At 47.1% G+C, this 18,470-nt stretch overlaps 1 protein-coding gene and 1 non-coding gene across 3 annotated transcripts in view; one reads left to right on the top strand and one right to left on the bottom strand.

The window, feature by feature from the left end:
• Window positions 1-17,309, bottom strand: part of USP15 (ubiquitin specific peptidase 15) — a 100,918-nt gene extending 83,609 nt beyond the window's left edge. Inside the window, exon 1 of one of the 2 annotated variants that reach the window (XM_056574035.1) lies at window positions 16,926-17,309. In XM_056574035.1, the coding sequence (XP_056430010.1) occupies window positions 16,926-17,014 (89 nt within the window). In that variant the 5' untranslated portion in view covers window positions 17,015-17,309. The remainder of the gene's footprint in view (window positions 1-16,925) is intronic. The other variant, XM_056574036.1, reaches the window with a different exon arrangement.
• LOC130267948 (U2 spliceosomal RNA) lies at window positions 6,067-6,251 on the top strand. Its single transcript, XR_008843347.1, has one exon. It is a non-coding gene; the product is annotated as a U2 spliceosomal RNA (small nuclear RNA).
• Window positions 17,310-18,470: the final 1,161 nt, after the last annotated feature.

The raw sequence follows: 18,470 nt of genomic DNA, 5'->3' as shown, positions 1-18,470 counted from the left end.
AGCACAAGAACAATAATATGCAGGATAATAGAATATATAAATAATGGTGGTAGAGACAAGCTCTGCAGGGTCACAGTCTACTACAATTCCTGCATTACTATTACAGCCATGGCCGTAAATGTTGGCACCCCTGAAATTTTTCTAGAAAATGAAGTATTTCTCACAGAAAAGGATTGCAGTAACACATGTTTTGCTATACACATGTTTATTCCCTTTGTGTGTATTGGAACTAAACCAAAAGAGGGGGGAAAAAAGAAGCAAATTGGACATAATGTCACACCAAACTCCAAAAATGGGCTGGACAAAATTATTGCACCCTTAACTTAACATTTGGTTGCACATCCTTTGGAGAAAATAACTGAAATCAGTCGCTTCCCATAATCATCAATAAGCTTCTTACACCTCTCAGCCGGATTATTGGACCACTCTTCCCTTGCAAACTGCAGGCCTCTCTTATTAGAATGGTGCCTTTTTCCAACAGCAATTTTAACCTCTTCAGGACGTGGGGCGTATGCATACGCCCTGCATCCCGAGTCCTTAACTCCTTAAGGACCCAGGGTTTTTCCGTTTTTGCATTTTCGTTTTTCCTTCTTACCTTTAAAAAAAATCATAACTCTCAATTTTTCACCTAAAAATTCATATGATGGCTTATTTTTTGCGCCACCAATTCTACTTTGTAAGGACATCAGTCATTTTAGCCAAAAATCTATGGCGAAACGGAAAAAAAAAAATCATTGTGAGAATTTTTTTTTTTAAAACACCATTTTGTAAATTTTGGGAGCTTCCGTTTCTACACAATACATTTTTCGATAAAAATGACACCTTCTCTTTATTCTGTAGGTCCATACGGTTAAAATGCTACCATACTTATATACGGTAGGTTTGATTTTGTCGTACTTCTGGAAAAAAATCATAACTACATGCAGGAAAATGTTTAAAAATTGTCATCTTCTGACCCCTATAACTTTTTAGTTTTTTGCGAATGGGGCGGTATGTGGGCTCATTTTTTGCGCTGTGATCTGAATTTTTTAGCGGTACCATTTTTGCATTGATAGGATTTATTGATTTTTTATTTATTATTCATTTTTTCATGATATAAAAAGTGACCAAAAATGCACAATTTTGGACTTTGGAATTTTTTTGCGTGTACGCCATTGACCATGCGGTTTAATTAACAATATATTTTTATAATTTGGACATTTCCGCACGCGGCGATACCACATATGTTTATTTTTATTTACACAGTTTTTTTTTTTTTTTTATGGGAAAACGGGGGTGATTCAAACTTTTATTAGGGGAGGTGTTAAATGATCTTTATTCACTTTTTTTTCCTCACATTTTTTTTTTTTTAAGTATGTTTAGGGTCATTGCCCTGCTGGAAGACCCAGGATCTCGGATGCAGACCCAGCTTTCTGACACTGGGCTGAACAGTGCAACCCCTCATCCATTGGTAATCCTCAGATTTCATGATGCCTTGCACACATTCAAGTCACCCAGTGTGAGAGGCAGCAAAACAACCCCAAATCATCATTGAACCTCCACCATATTTCACTGTAGGTACTGTGTTCTTTTCTTTGTAGGCTTCATTCCGTTTTCGGTAAACAGCAGAATGATATGCTTTACCAAAAAGATCCATCTTGGTCTCATCTGTCCACAAGACGTTTTCCCAGAAGGATTTTGGCTTACTCAAGTTCATTTTGGCAAAATGTAGTCTTGCTTTTTTATGTCTCTGTGCCAGCAGTGGGGTCCTCCTTGGTCTCCTGCCATAGCGTTTCATTTCATTCAAATGTCGACAGATAGTTCGCGCTGACACTGATGCTCCCTGAGCCTGCAAGACAGCTTGAATATCTTTGAAACTTGTTTGGGGCTGCTTATCCACCATCCGGACTATCCTGCATTGACACCTTTCATTAATTTTTCTCTTCCGTCCACGCCCAGGGAGATTAGCTACAGTGCCATGGGTTGCAAACTTCTTGATAATGTTGTGAACTGCGGACAAAGGCAAATCTAGATCTCTGGAGATGGACTTGTAACCTTGAGATTATTGATATTGATCCACAATTTTGGTTCTCAAGTCCTCAGACAGTACTCTTCTCCTCTTTCTGTTGTCCATGCTTAGAGTGGCACACACAGACACACCTTCCAAAGACTAAGTGAACTTCTCTTCTTTTTATCTGCTTTCAGGTGTGATTTTTATATTGCCCACACCTGTTACTTACCCCAGGTGAGTTTAAAGGAGCATCACATGCTTTAACCAATTTTGTCCAGGCCATTTTTGGAGTTTGGTGTGACATTATGTCCAATTTTCTTTTTTTCCCTCTTTTTGGTTTAGTTCCAATACACACAAAAGGGAATAAACATGTGTATACTGCAATCCTTTTCTGTGAGAAAAACTTATTTTTCTTGAAAAATTTCAGGGGTACCAACATTTACGGCCATTACTGTATGTCCACAAATCAGGATACAAATAATGGCCTAAGACAAAAACTGGAGGCTTCACGAACCTATTCCAGCTCTGGGGCCACACAACCTCTCTCTGCTTAGGTCACGCTGTTGGATGGCACACTGGGCTCACCTGCCTGCGGAGGCCCTGTGTACCTCTCCTGCGCATGCGCTTCCTGTTAATCTATAGCGTGACATATGTGGACCTCGGAATGATTACAAAGTGTTTTTTTCGTGAAGCCCTACTGTACTGTGTACCACGTCATCAGGCCCCTACTGCCTGAGAAGGAGAGCCGGCGTGCGCTGGCCATATGTCAGTGCAGCGCTGCTCTGAATGAGGATCGGGTCTGCCTTTCTTTTCTCTGATCTGAGGTCTTCTTAATCCAAGTAAGTGATGGGCATACGTTTCACAAATAGGGTTCCTCCAGCTGCTAGTAGTAGTTTTGCAACAGCTAGCATGGTTGTGAAACACTAATATTTTTCTACCAATTGACTTCAATAGGTAGAAAAATTTGCCGTAGCAAAAACGCAGCAAAATATGGCACTTGTGACCCTACCCTAAGGGTGTATCCACATGTACAGTATCCTGCACATATCTGATGCGCAGGATTTGAGGCTGCAGATTTGACGCCCAATTCACTTAAATACAACTTCAATAGTACTGAATCCTCGGCATTAAGAAATGGAAGCCTGCCCAGTGTTCCTGTGCACTAAATAGCAGCCAGAGAGTTAGAAAAAGTCAAAGCTCAAATCACTGCTAACCTTAAATAAGAAAAAAAATGTTTCTACATAATATTATTTTGAGGACTTCCAAACCTTCTGGACTATTTTCATTCCATAGATCAAAAATGCATCTTAAAAGTTAAACAGATTTGAAATTACTTCTATTAAAAAATCTTAATCCTTCCAGTACTTATTAGCTGATGAATATTACAGAGGAAATTATTTTCTTTTTTGATTTATTTTCTGTCTGTCCACAGTGCTCTCTGCTGACACCTCTGTCCATGTCAGGAACAGTCCTGAGCAGGAGAAAATCCCAATAGCAAACATATGCTGCTATGGACAGAGGTGTCAGAAGAGAGCACTGTGGACAGACAGAAAATAAATCCAAAAAGAAAATAATTTCCTCTGTAGTATTCAGCAGCTGATAAGTACTGGAAGCATTAAGATTTTTTAATAGAGGTAATTTACAAATCTGTTTAACTTTTTGGCACCAGTTGTGATTAAATAAAAATGTTTTCCACCGGAGTACCCCTTTAAAGTTAAAGAAAAGTATCCGGAGCTTTATCTTTTTTTTTTTTTTAACAAATTTGGGTCGCACCAGATCTCAAGACTACATGCTGTGTATTTTTTTCTGGTTACTTTGCTACAAAGCCTTCAAAACAAATGTGAACGAAGCCTTAGAAATGAAGTGGTTTACAAAGGTTACCAGAACAATCTAAGCAATGAAAGCCGAGCTGTGATTGGACAAATCAGACAGACTGATATATGTGGGCAAGTGAGATCTGAGTCCACATATATCAGTCACCAAAAGGTGCAACTGAGGCCCCGAAATATATTGTGATATAAATCCCAATGCTATATAACAGCATTGCAAGGTGTACAAAACTAGAAAAATTCTGAAAAACCTTCTCATGGCATTTTATGTGGTTATCCTTTACATGTACACCAAACTGCTGCCACAAATCTGGAATACCAGCGCTCAAAAGGTACATGTGCAAGTTAGCTGTACCACTAGGGCAGGTGTTGTGTACAGCCAGCAATGAGGGTGTGTGGGTGATAAGTGCAATATATATATGGGGACACAAAGGTAGCAGTGGGGCTGTCAGAGGAGTAAGCGTGGGTTATCATTGGCATGACAAAGTGGTAGATGTGAGGTTATTTTTTCTGGGTTTTAAATAATTTATTTGTAAATTATGGTGGAAAATAATTATTTGGTCAATAACAAAATCTCAAGGTTTTCACACACTGTTGCTGCTATTTTGGCCAATTCCTCCAGGCAGATCTCCTCTAGAGCAGTGATGTTTTGGGGCTGTGGCTGGGCAACACAGACTTTCAACTCCCTCCAAAGGTTTTTCTATGGGGTTGAGATCTGGAGACTGGCTAGGCCATTCCCGGACCTTGAAATGCTTCTTACGAAGCCACTCTTTCATTGCCCGGGCAGTGTGTTTGGGATCATTGTCATGGTGAAAGACCCAGCCACATTTCATCTTCAATGCCCTTGCTGATGGAAGGAGATTTTCACTCAAAATCTCACGATACATGGCCCCATTTATTCTTTCCTTTACATGGATCAGTCGTCCTGGTCCCTTAGCAGAAAAACAGCCCCAAAGCATGATGTTTCCAAACCCAGGCTTCACAGTAGGTATGGTGTTCTTTGGATGCAACTCAGCATTCTTTATCCTCCAAACACGACTAGTTGAGTTTTTACCAAAAAGTTCTATTTTGGGTTCATCTGACCATATGACATTCTACCAATCCTCTTCTGGATCATCCAAATGCTCTCTAGCAAACTTCAGACAGGCCCGGACATGTACTGGCTTAAGCAGGGGGACAAGTTTGGCACTGCATGATTTAAGTCCCTGGTGGTGTAGTGTGTTACTGATGGTAGCCTTTGTTACTCTGGTCCCAGCTCTCTGCAGGTCATTCCCTAGGTCCCCCCGTGTGGTTCTAGGATTTTTTCTCAACATTCTTGTGATCATTTTGACACCACGGGTGAGATCTTGTGTGGAGCCCAAGATTGAGGGAGATTATTAGTGGTCTTGTATGTCTTCCATTTTCTAATAATTGCTCCCACAGTTGATTTCTTGACACCAAGCTGCTTGCCTATTGCAGATTCAGTTTTTCAGGCCTGGTACAGGTGTACAATTTTTTTTCTGGTGTCCTTCGACAGCTCTTTGGTCTTGGCTATAGTGGAGTTTGGAGTGTGACTGTTTGAGGTTGTGGACAGGTGTCTTTTATACGGATAACAAGTTCAAAAAGGTGCCATTATTACAGGTAACGAGTGGACAGAGGAGACTCTTGAAGAAGATACAGGTCTGTGATAGTCAGAAATCTTGCTTGTTTGTAGGTGACCAAACACTTATTTTCCACCATAATTTGTCTGATTTTTAAAGAATTTATTTTCAATGTGATTTTATGGATTTTTTTTCTCATTATGGGTCTCATTGTTGAGGAATATCTATGATGAAAATTACAGGCCTCTCTCATCTTTTTAAGTGGGAGAATTTGCACAATTGGTGGCTGACTAAATACTTTTTTGCCCCACTGTAGTTGTGAGGAGACAGGTTTAAGATATTTGGTGAAGTAGGGTGACAGGGGTAATATCTGCTTATAGTACGTGTCAGGTATAGCATATCTAGTAAAAGGAGGAAGAATGGAGTGACAGGAGTAGTATAAATCTGATGTTATTATACAAGGTGACAGTGGGATGACAGGTGTAATACATACAGTGACAGGAAAAGTGGAGTGACAGGAATATTATAACTGGTGACACATTACAGTGGGATGACAGCAGGTTGCAAATTAGCTCACCACACCACCTACACAGGTAGTGCGTCCTGCAAAACAGCTCAGGCTCCCCTTAAGAAGTCTCAGAACTGATTGGGATTTATGCCAAGCCAGAACTCTCGGCCTTTTGGCTAAGATCAAGTGTAGTATCTGATCTTATCAGTTTTTCATGCCTGTGGACTGTGACACTGGTATGGGGCTGGTGGGGATGGGTGCTGCATGGAGGGGACAGGTTTACCAGGGCTTTCCGGGGCTGGTTCTGAGGAATCAGCTCGACGGCTGCCCCGATGTGACCTGCTCCCTCCGGGTCTCGCCATGAGGCTGAGAGGGTCTAGAGCTGAGGTACTTTTGTGCCTCGGGGAGTGGTGATCCCGAGGTGCCGACACTCACTGGGTGTACTGGCTCACTGAGTGGAAGCACGGGCACCATAATCTCTTCACCTTGTGGCACTCACCTCTTGATTTCCGGCCTTCTGGCTAGGATCAGAGAAATTTTTATAGGTCCGGCTGGATGTCCGGGCAGTATATCTGCACACATTCACTATTTTTTTTTTTTTTTTTGTCTCACTGTGTCACTTTTTGCGTGTTGTGTGTCCCCAGGATTTGTCAGGATGCGGTGTCCACAGGATTTGTCAGGATGCGGTAGCCATTCTGGGTGTCCCTCCTAGCACTGGGCGGCGACAACCACCACCGTAACACCAGTGCCCACATGGGGAACGACCCACTGGCAGAGCAGCCCTAATGCCACTCAAACCAGTCCCAGGGCCGCGCCTCCCCACAGACAAGGTGCCACGGCAGCAAAGCATACCGCACAGCACCACACCAGTGTGAACAAGGTGTAAAAGCTCACTTACCATGTGCTCCCAGTCAGACTGGGAGGCTACCAGAAAATAAAGGCCCTGAGCAGCTTCCTGCTCATTTATATGGGGTTGAGCTGAGGGAGTGGGGCACAGTGCAGACCAAGTAAATGCAACAAAAAAAACAAGGGGATAGAAGACACAATGTGAATTCAAGTAGAGAAAACAGACATGGTCGCACATCCACAAATTGTATTTTGATCTACTTGCTTCTCAACATAAATTCAAAAACTAACAGGTTAGTATACATTTTGATCAAAAAGTACAAGCCCACTCGTCACGTCAAGGCCACCTATTTAGATTAGCAGGAGACTGCATAAGGGTTTCCTCCTTACATTCTCCCAGCTCTTTGGTAGGGAGCACATGGTAAGTGTTCACACTGGTGTGGTTCTCTGTGGCGGCCATTGTTTTTGTGATGCTTTGTCTGCGGGGTGGTGCGTCCCAAAGCCAGGTGCTTGGTCGGGCAGCAGTGGGGCTGCCTGACCACTGGGTCGTTCCCCCTGTGGGCATGGTGGTTTGGAGTAGGGATCAACCGATTATCGGTTTGGCCGATAATCACGATTTTGGGCATTATCGGTATCGGCAATTATGTTGACGATAATGGGGGTGCAGTGAGGTGTAATATATGTCATAGGGGGTACAGTGGGGTGACAGGAGAGTACAGTGAGGTGTAATATGTGATAGGGGGTACAGTGAGGTGTAATATATGTCATAGGTAGTACAGTGAGGTGTAATATATGTCATAGGGGGTACAGTGGGGTGACAGGAGAGTACAGTGAGGTGTAATATATACAGTATGTGATAGCGGGTACAGTGAAGTGTAATATATGTCATAGGGGGTACAGTGGGGTGACAGGAGAGTACAGTGAGGTGTAATATATACAGTATGTGATAGGGGGTACAGTGAGGTGTAATATATGTCATAGGGGGTACAATGGGGTGACAGGAGAGTACAGTGAGGTGTAATATATATGTGATAGGGGGTACAGTGGGGTGTAATATATACAGTATGTGATAGGGGTAACAGTGGGGTGTAATATATGTGATAGGGGGTACAGTGAGGTGACAGGAGAGTACAGTGAGGTGTAATATATGTGATAGGGGGTACAGTGGGGTGACAGGAGAGTACAGTGAGGTGTAATATATATGTGATAGGGGGTACAGTGGGGTGTAATATATACAGTATGTGATAGGGGTTACAGTGGGGTGACAGGAGAGTACAGTGAGGTGTAATATACACAGTATGTGATAGCGGGTACAGTGAGGTGTAATATATGTCATAGGGGGTACAGTGAGGTGTAATATATGTCATAGGGGGTACAGTGGGGTGACAGGAGAGTACAGTGAGGTGTAATATATACAGTATGTGATAGCGGGTACAGTGAGGTGTAATATATGTCATTGGGGTTACAGTGGGGTGTAATATATGTGATAGGGGGTACAGTGGGGTGACAGGAGAGTAAAGTGAGGTGTAATATATGTGATAGGGGGTACAGTGGGGTGACAGGAGAGTACAGTGAGGTGTAATATATGTGATAGGGGGTACAGTGGGGTGTAATATATACAGTATGTGATAGGGGTTACAGTGGGGTGTAACATATGTGATAGGGGGTACAGTGAGGTGACAGGAGAGTACAGTGAGGTGTAATATATGTGATAGGGGGTACAGTGGGGTGACAGGAGAGTACAGTGAGGTGTAATATACACAGTATGTGATAGGGGGTACAGTGGGGTGACAGGAGAGTACAGTGAGGTGTAATATATATGTGATAGGGGGTACAGTGGGGTGTAATATATACAGTATGTGATAGGGGATACAGTGAGGTGTAATATATGTGATAGGGGGTACAGTGAGGTGTAATATATGTGATAGGGGGTACAGTGGGGTGACAGGAGAGTACAGTGAGGTGTAATATATATGTGATAGGGGGTACAGTGGGGTTACAGGAGAGTACAGTGGGGTGTAATATATACAGTATGTGATAGGGGTTACAGTGGGGTGACAGGAGAGTACAGTGAGGTGTAATATACACAGTATGTGATAGGGGGTACAGTGGGGTGTAATATATGTGATAGGGGTTACAGTGGGGTGACAGGAGAGTACAGTGAGGTGTAATATACACAGTATGTGATAGGGGGTACAGTGGGGTGTAATATATACAGTATGTGATAGGGGTTACAGTGGGGTGACAGGAGAGTACAGTGAGGTGTAATATACACAGTATGTGATAGGGGGTACAGTGGGGTGACAGGAGAGTACAGTGAGGTGTAATATATATGTGATAGGGGGTACAGTGGGGTGTAATATATACAGTATGTGATAGGGGTTACAGTGGGGTGACAGGAGAGTACAGTGAGGTGTAATATACACAGTATGTGATAGGGGGTACAGTGGGGTGTAATATATGTGATAGGGGGTACAGTGAGGTGTAATATATGTCATAGGGGGTACAGTGGGGTGACAGGAGAGTACAGTGGGGTGTAATATATATGTGATAGGGGGTACAGTGGGGTGTAATATATACAGTATGTGATAGGGGATACAGTGAGGTGTAATATATGTGATAGGGGGTACAGTGGGGTGACAGGAGAGTACAGTGAGGTGTAATATCTACAGTATGTGATAGGGGTTACAGTGGGGTGACAGGAGAGTACAGTGAGGTGTAATATATATGTGATAGGGGGTACAGTGGGGTGTAATATATACAGTATGTGATAGGGGATACAGTGAGGTGTAATATATGTGATAGGGGGTACAGTGAGGTAATATATGTGATAGGGGGTACAGTGAGGTGTAATATATGTGATAGGGGGTACAGTGAGGTGTAATATATATGTGATAGGGGGTACAGTGGGGTGTAATATATACAGTATGTGATAGGGGATACAGTGAGGTGTAATATATGTGATAGGGGGTACAGTGAGGTGACAGGAGAGTACAGTGAGGTGTAATATATGTGATAGGGGGTACAGTGGGGTGACAGGAGAGTACAGTGAGGTGTAATATATATGTGATAGGGGGTACAGTGGGGTGTAATATATACAGTATGTGATAGGGGATACAGTGAGGTGTAATATATGTGATAGGGGGTACAGTGAGGTGTAATATATGTCATAGGGGGTACAGTGGGGTGACAGGAGAGTACAGTGAGGTGTAATATATATGTGATAGGGGGTACAGTGGGGTGTAATATATACAGTATGTGATAGGGGATACAGTGAGGTGTAATATATGTGATGGGGGTACAGTGAGGTGTAATATATGTGATAGGGGGTACAGTGGGGTGACAGGAGAGTACAGTGAGGTGTAATATATATGTGATAGGGGGTACAGTGGGGTGTAATATATACAGTATGTGATAGGGGATACAGTGAGGTGTAATATATGTGATGGGGGTACAGTGAGGTGTAATATATGTGATAGGGGGTACAGTGGGGTGACAGGAGAGTACAGTGAGGTGTAATATATATGTGATAGGGGGTACAGTGGGGTGTAATATATACAGTATGTGATAGGGGTTACAGTGGGGTGACAGGAGAGTACAGTGAGGTGTAATATACACAGTATGTGATAGGGGGTACAGTGGGGTGTAATATATGTGATAGGGGGTACAGTGAGGTGTAATATATGTCATAGGGGGTACAGTGGGGTGACAGGAGAGTACAGTGAGGTGTGATATATATGTGATAGGGGGTACAGTGGGGTGTAATATATACAGTATGTGATAGGGGATACAGTGAGGTGTAATATATGTGATAGGGGGTACAGTGAGGTAATATATGTGATAGGGGGTACAGTGAGGTGTAATATATGTGATAGGGGGTACAGTGAGGTGTAATATATATGTGATAGGGGGTACAGTGGGGTGTAATATATACAGTATGTGATAGGGGATACAGTGAGGTGTAATATATGTGATAGGGGGTACAGTGAGGTGACAGGAGAGTACAGTGAGGTGTAATATATGTCATAGGGGGTACAGTGGGGTGACAGGAGAGTACAGTGAGGTGTAATATATATGTGATAGGGGGTACAGTGGGGTGTAATATATACAGTATGTGATAGGGGATACAGTGAGGTGTAATATATGTGATAGGGGGTACAGTGAGGTGTAATATATGTCATAGGGGGTACAGTGGGGTGACAGGAGAGTACAGTGAGGTGTAATATATATGTGATAGGGGGTACAGTGGGGTGTAATATATACAGTATGTGATAGGGGATACAGTGAGGTGTAATATATGTGATGGGGGTACAGTGAGGTGTAATATATGTCATAGGGGGTACAGTGGGGTGACAGGAAAGTACAGTGAGGTGTAATATATATGTGATAGGGGGTACAGTGGGGTGTAATATATACAGTATGTGATAGGGGATACAGTGAGGTGTAATATATGTGATGGGGGTACAGTGAGGTGTAATATATGTGATAGGGGGTACAGTGGGGTGACAGGAGAGTACAGTGAGGTGTAATATATATGTGATAGGGGGTACAGTGGGGTGTAATATATACAGTATGTGATAGGGGATACAGTGAGGTGTAATATATGTGATGGGGGTACAGTGAGGTGTAATATATGTGATAGGGGGTACAGTGGGGTGACAGGAGAGTACAGTGAGGTGTAATATATATGTGATAGGGGGTACAGTGGGGTTACAGCGAGGTATATATATATATACCGTATTTTTCGCCGTATAAGACGCACTTTTTCTTCCCCAAAACTGGGGGGAAAAAGTCGGTGCGTCTTATACGGCGAATACACCCCTATCGCGGCGGTCCCTGCGGCCATCAACGGCCGGGACCCGCGGCTAATACAGGACATCACCGATCGCGGTGATGCCCTGTATTAACCCTTCAGACGCGGCGATCAAAGCTGACCACCGCGTCTGAAGGGAAAGTGACACGAACCCGGCTGTTCAGTCGGGCTGTTCGGGACCGCCGCGGCGGTCCCGAACAGCCCGACTAAATAGCCGGGTTAGTGCTTACAGGACACCGGGAGGGACCTTACTTGCCTCCTCGGTGTCTTCTCCGTTCAGGGATCCCCTGTATGGCCGGCGCTCTCCTTCCTCGTCATCACGTCGTCGCGTACGTGCGTCAGCGTGCGTAACGACGTAATGACGGCGACAGAGAGCGAGGATACCCGGCCGGCGCGACGGGGACACGGCGACAGCGATGGAGCGACATCCAGGGCAGCGGTGACTGGTCCGGAGCGGCGGGGACACGTGAGTATTACCTCCTATGCAGTGGTCTTCAATCTGCGCACCTCCAGATGTTGCAAAACTACAACTCCCAGCATGCCCGGACAGCCAACGGCTGTCCGGGCATGCTGAGAGTTGTAGTTTTGCAACATCTGGAGGTCCGCAGGTTGAAGACCGCTATTGGGTTCAAAATCTTTATTTAGATTTTGCACCTATAAATTGGGTGCGTCTTATACGACGGTGCGTCCTATAGGGCGAAAAATACGGTATATAAAACTCAACGTGTGTGTGTATGTATGTATGTGTGTATGTGTGTGTGTATGTTACACAAAAACTTCCAAACGGCTAAAGATATTAACATGAAACTTGGCACACATGTTACTTATATGTCAACAACAAACATAGGATAGGTGATTTAACCCTTACTCACCCCCATTTGCCAGGGGCGGGGCTTATGTTTAAAGTCCCATGCAAGTCAATGGGAAATATATGTTACTGCATAACTTCCAAACGGCTGGAGATATTTCCATAATACTTGGTCACATGTTACTTATATGTCCACTTAAAATATAGGATAGTTCATTTAACCCTTTACTACCCCCATTTGTGAGGGTCGGGGTTTTTGTTTAAAGTCCCATGCAAATCAATGGGAAATGTATGTTCCCACATAACTTCTGTACGGCTGGAGATATTTCAATAATACCTGGTACACATATTACGGGTCGGGATAGGAGGACCGAGGATAGGAGGTCGAGATATGATGACTGGATAGGAGGTCGGGATATGAGGTTGGGATATGAGAACAGGATATGGGGTTGGGATATGACAACAATATATGGGGATGGGATATGAAGTCAAAAGCTTCCTCCTTTGTTTATTTTCCTCCCCAACAAGGATTAGGAAGGAAAAACCGGGCAACGCCGGGTACACAGCTAGTATATGTGTGTGATAGGAGGTACCGTGGGGTGACAGGAGAGTACAGTGGGGTGTAACATAAATGTGATAGGGGGGTACAGTGGGGTGACATGAGAGTACAGTGGGGTGTAATATATATATATATATATATATATATATATATATATATATGTGTGTGTGATAGGGGGTACAGTGGGGTGACAGGAGAGTACAGTGGGGTGTAATATATATATATATATATGTGTGTGTGATAGGGGGTACAGTGGGGTGACAGGAGAGTACAGTGGGGTGTAACATAAATGTGATAGGGGGGTACAGTGGGGTGACATGAGAGTACAGTGGGGTGTAATATATACATATATATATGTGTGTGATAGGGGGTACAGTGGGGTGACAGGAGAGTACAGTGAGGTGTAATATATATGTGATAGGGGGTACAGTGGGGTGACAGGAGAGTACAGTGGGGTGTAATATATATGTCATAGGGGGTACAGTAGGGTGATAGGAGAGTACAGTGGGGTGTAATATATATGTGATAGGGGGTACAGTGGGGTGACAGGAGGTTACAGTGGGGTGTAATATATATGTGATAGGGGGTACAGTGGGGTGACAGCAGGGTACAGTGGGGTGACAGCAGGGTACAGTGGGGTGACAGCAGGGTACAGTGGGGTGACAGCAGGGTACAGTGGGGTGACAGCAGGGTACAGTGGGGTGACAGCAGGGTACAGTGGGGTGACAGCAGGGTACAGTGGGGTGACAGGAGGGCACAGTGGGGTGACAGGAGGGCACAGTGGGGGTGACAGCAGAGCACAGTGGGGGTGACAGCAGAGCACAGTGGGGGTGACAGCAGAGCACAGTGGGGGTGACAGCAGGGCACAGTGGGGTGACAGCAGGGCACAGTGGTGTGACAGCAGGGTACAGTGGTGTGACTGCAGAATACAGTGGGGTGACTGCAGTGCACAGTGGGGTGACTGCAGTGCACAGTGGGGTGACTGCAGTGCACAGTGGGGTGACAGCAGGGTACAGTGGGGTGACAGCAGGGTACAGTGGGGTGCCAGCAGGGTACAGTGGGGTGCCAGCAGGGTACAGTGGGGTGCCAGCAGGGTACAGTGGGGTGCCAGCAGGGTACAGTGGGGTGCCAGCAGGGTACAGTGGGGTGACAGCAGGGTACAGTGGGGTGACAGCAGGGTACAGTGGGGTGACAGCAGGGTACAGTGGGGTGACAGCAGGGTACAGTGGGGTGACAGCAGGGTACAGTGGGGTGACAGCAGGGTACAGTGGGGTGACAGCAGGGTACAGTGGGGTGACAGCAGGGTACAGTGGGGTGACAGCAGGGTACAGTGGGGTGACAGCAGGGTACAGTGGGGTGACAGCAGGGTACAGTGGGGTGACAGCAGGGTACAGTGGGGTGACAGCAGGGTACAGTGGGGTGACAGCAGGGTACAGTGGGGTGACAGCAGAGTACAGTGGGGTGACAGCAGGGTACAGTGGGGTGACAGCAGGGTACAGTGGGGTGACAGCAGGGTACAGTGGGGTGACAGCAGAGTACAGTGGGGTGACAGCAGAGTACAGTGGGGTGACAGCAGAGTACAGTGGGGTGACAGCAGAGTACAGTGGGGTGACAGCAGAGTACAGTGGGGTGACAGCAGAGTACAGTGGGGTGACAGCAGAGTACAGTGGGGTGACAGCAGAGTACAGTGGGGTGACAGCAGAGTACAGTGGGGTGCCAGCAGAGTACAGTGGGGTGCCAGCAGAGTACAGTGGGGTGCCAGCAGAGTACAGTGGGGTGCCAGCAGAGTACAGTGGGGTGCCAGCAGAGTACAGTGGGGTGCCAGCAGAGTACAGTGGGGTGCCAGCAGGGTACAGTGGGGTGCCAGCAGGGTACAGTGGGGTGCCAGCAGGGTACAGTGGGGTGCCAGCAGGGTACAGTGGGGTGCCAGCAGGGTACAGTGGGGTGCCAGCAGGGTACAGTGGGGTGCCAGCAGGGTACAGTGGGGTGCCAGCAGGGTACAGTGGGGTGACAGCAGGGTACAGTGGGGTGACAGCAGGGTACAGTGGGGTGACAGCAGGGTACAGTGGGGTGACAGCAGGGTACAGTGGGGTGACAGCAGGGTACAGTGGGGTGACAGCAGGGTACAGTGGGGTGACAGCAGGGTACAGTGAGGTGACAGCAGGGTACAGTGGGGTGACAGCAGGGTACAGTGGGGTGACAGCAGGGTACAGTGGGGTGACAGCAGGGTACAGTGGGGTGACAGCAGGGTACAGTGGGGTGACAGCAGAGTACAGTGGGGTGACAGCAGAGTACAGTGGGGTGACAGCAGAGTACAGTGGGGTGACAGCAGAGTACAGTGGGGTGACAGCAGAGTACAGTGGGGTGACAGCAGAGTACAGTGGGGTGACAGCAGAGTACAGTGGGGTGACAGCAGGGTACAGTGGGGTGCCAGCAGGGTACAGTGGGGTGCCAGCAGGGTACAGTGGGGTGCCAGCAGGGTACAGTGGGGTGACAGCAGGGTACAGTGGGGTGCCAGCAGGGTACAGTGGGGTGCCAGCAGGGTACAGTGGGGTGACAGCAGGGTACAGTGGGGTGACAGCAGGGTACAGTGGGGTGACAGCAGGGTACAGTGGGGTGACAGCAGGGTACAGTGGGGTGACAGCAGGGTACAGTGGGGTGACAGCAGGGTACAGTGGGGTGACAGCAGGGTACAGTGGGGTGACAGCAGGGTACAGTGAGGTGACAGCAGAGTACAGTGGGGTGACAGCAGAGTACAGTGGGGTGACAGCAGAGTACAGTGGGGTGCCAGCAGGGTACAGTGGGGTGCCAGCAGGGTACAGTGGGGTGCCAGCAGGGTACAGTGGGGTGCCAGCAGGGTACAGTGGGGTGCCAGCAGGGTACAGTGGGGTGACAGCAGGGTACAGTGGGGTGACAGCAGGGTACAGTGAGGTGACAGCAGAGTACAGTGGGGTGACAGCAGAGTACAGTGGGGTGACAGCAGAGTACAGTGGGGTGACAGCAGAGTACAGTGGGGTGACAGCAGAGTACAGTGGGGTGACAGCAGGGTACAGTGGGGTGACAGCAGGGTACAGTGGGGTGCCAGCAGGGTACAGTGGGGTGCCAGCAGGGTACAGTGGGGTGCCAGCAGGGTACAGTGGGGTGCCAGCAGGGTACAGTGGGGTGCCAGCAGGGTACAGTGGGGTGCCAGCAGGGTACAGTGGGGTGCCAGCAGGGTACAGTGGGGTGCCAGCAGGGTACAGTGGGGTGCCAGCAGGGTACAGTGGGGTGCCAGCAGGGTACAGTGGGGTGCCAGCAGGGTACAGTGGGGTGCCAGCAGGGTACAGTGGGGTGCCAGCAGGGTACAGTGGGGTGCCAGCAGGGTACAGTGGGGTGCCAGCAGGGTACAGTGAGGTGACAGCAGAGTACAGTGAGGTGACAGCAGAGTACAGTGGGGTGACAGCAGGGTACAGTGGGGTGCCAGCAGGGTACAGTGGGGTGACAGCAGGGTACAGTGGGGTGACAGCAGGGTACAGTGGGGTGACAGCAGGGTACAGTGGGGTGACAGCAGGGTACAGTGGGGTGACAGCAGGGTACAGTGGGGTGACAGCAGGGTACAGTGGGGTGACAGCAGGGTACAGTGGGGTGACAGCAGAGTACAGTGGGGTGACAGCAGAGTACAGTGAGTAGGAGCCGGACAGCTGGCGCATGAATGTGACAGGTGTAGCAGGCAGCAGTGAAGCCCCGCAGGGCCCTCGGTCGCCCCCAGTGAAGTGTATGCCAGGAATACGGGCAGTGCCTTCCTCCGGCCGCAGGACTGGAGGCAGATGAGTGACCATGAACAGGTGACCCCGGTGCCCAGGTCCAGCGCCCAGTCTATGGCATGATACAGATGTTTTCACTGTCACTCGTGACCCGTCTCCTATATCTACGCCCCCGACAGCGCGTCTCCCTCCCCTGCAGGCATTGCCGTCCGCTCCGCCCGGGGACCCTCACGCCTGAGCACCGCTTACCAGGTGTCTCCTCTCCGGAGAGGGGTTTTCAACAGCGCTGACACTTCGGATCTCTGAGTGTCCAGATCAACCACTCCGCCCTCCGCCATCTTCCTGCACTGACAGCTGCGCGCTGCATCCTGGGAGTGACGTCACTGCTGGGAAGTAGGGGACTCGGAGATAGCAGCGGTGTGCGCCTTGGAGACGCTGGAGCCAATCGCCTCGGAGCCGGGAGCTGTCAGCACGGCGTGTTGTGGGACATGGGACGGGAAGGCTGGGACAGTCCTGGGCACTAGGTACCTTCATAGACCTGTGCCCATAAACAGCAGCTGGAGGGTGCTATCGGGTGACCGGGCAGCTAGGGACGCGGGCGCTGGATACAGCCATGGGCTGAGCATGCTGGGAGTTGTAGTTTTATAGTGTCTGGGGAGCTGAACACCCCTGCTGTAAGGGACAACCCTCATCGGGAAGTGTGTACACTGGGAATATGTCAGAATGCCATCAATGCTGTGTATACAGGGACGAGGGCTTAGGCTTTCCTAGAGCAAATCTACTTGTGACACTGCTTTAAAGGGTTATTCCCATCTCATTTAACCCCTTAAGGATCCGGCCATTTTTTGCACATCTGACCACTGTCACTTTAAGCATTAATAACTCTGGGATGCTTTTACCTTTCATTCTGATTCCGAGACAGTTTTTTCGTGACATATTCTACTTTATATTAGTGGTAACATTTTGTCGATACTTGCATCATTTATTGGTGAAAAATTCCAAAATTTGATGAAAAATGTAAAAATTTAGCATTTTTTTTTTTTTAGCTTTGAAGCTCTCTGCTTGTAAGGAAAAATGATATATTGATTCACATATACAATATGTCTACTTTATGTTTCCATCATAAAGCTGATGTGTTTTTACTTTTGGAGAAATCAGAGGGCTTCAAAGTTCAGCAGCAATTTTCCGATTTTTCACAAAATTTTCAAACTCGGAATTTTTCAGGGACCAGTTCAGGTTTGAAGTGGATTTGAAGGGTCTTCATATTAGAAATACCCCACAAATGACCCCATTATAAAAACTGCACCCCTCAAAGTATTCAAAATGACATTCAGTAAGTGTGTTAACCCTTTAGGTGTTTCACAGGAATAGCAGCAAAGTGAAGGAGAGAATTCACAATCTTCATTTTTTACACTCGCATGTTCTTGTAGACCCAATTTTTGAATTTTTACAAGGGGTAAAAGGAGAGAAATGTTCTTAAGGCTCCTTTCACACTATGAGCATTCATCCATTATTAAACATCCATTTTCTGTATAAAAACAGATGTATAATAATGGATGAAATAACGTAGGGCTGGGCGGTATACCGGTTCATACCGAATACCAAAATTTTTGTGCTGCGCAATACCGGTTTGGCTCCTCCCCCTCAGGAATGAATTAATTATCAGCCGCAGCGGCTGTCCCCACATCGGGGAGCTAATCATATGTGACCCACGAGTGCTGTTCTGCCCCCCCCCCCCCCAATTAATTATTAGCCCATCGGTCCCCATCGGGGTACTACTCACATATGTCACCC

Source organism: Hyla sarda, chromosome 4, assembly GCF_029499605.1.
Source record: "Hyla sarda isolate aHylSar1 chromosome 4, aHylSar1.hap1, whole genome shotgun sequence".
Taxonomy (NCBI): Eukaryota; Metazoa; Chordata; class Amphibia; order Anura; family Hylidae; genus Hyla; species Hyla sarda.
The sequence above is the reverse complement of the archived record's forward strand: the minus strand, read 5'-3'. Positions and strand labels throughout refer to the sequence as shown.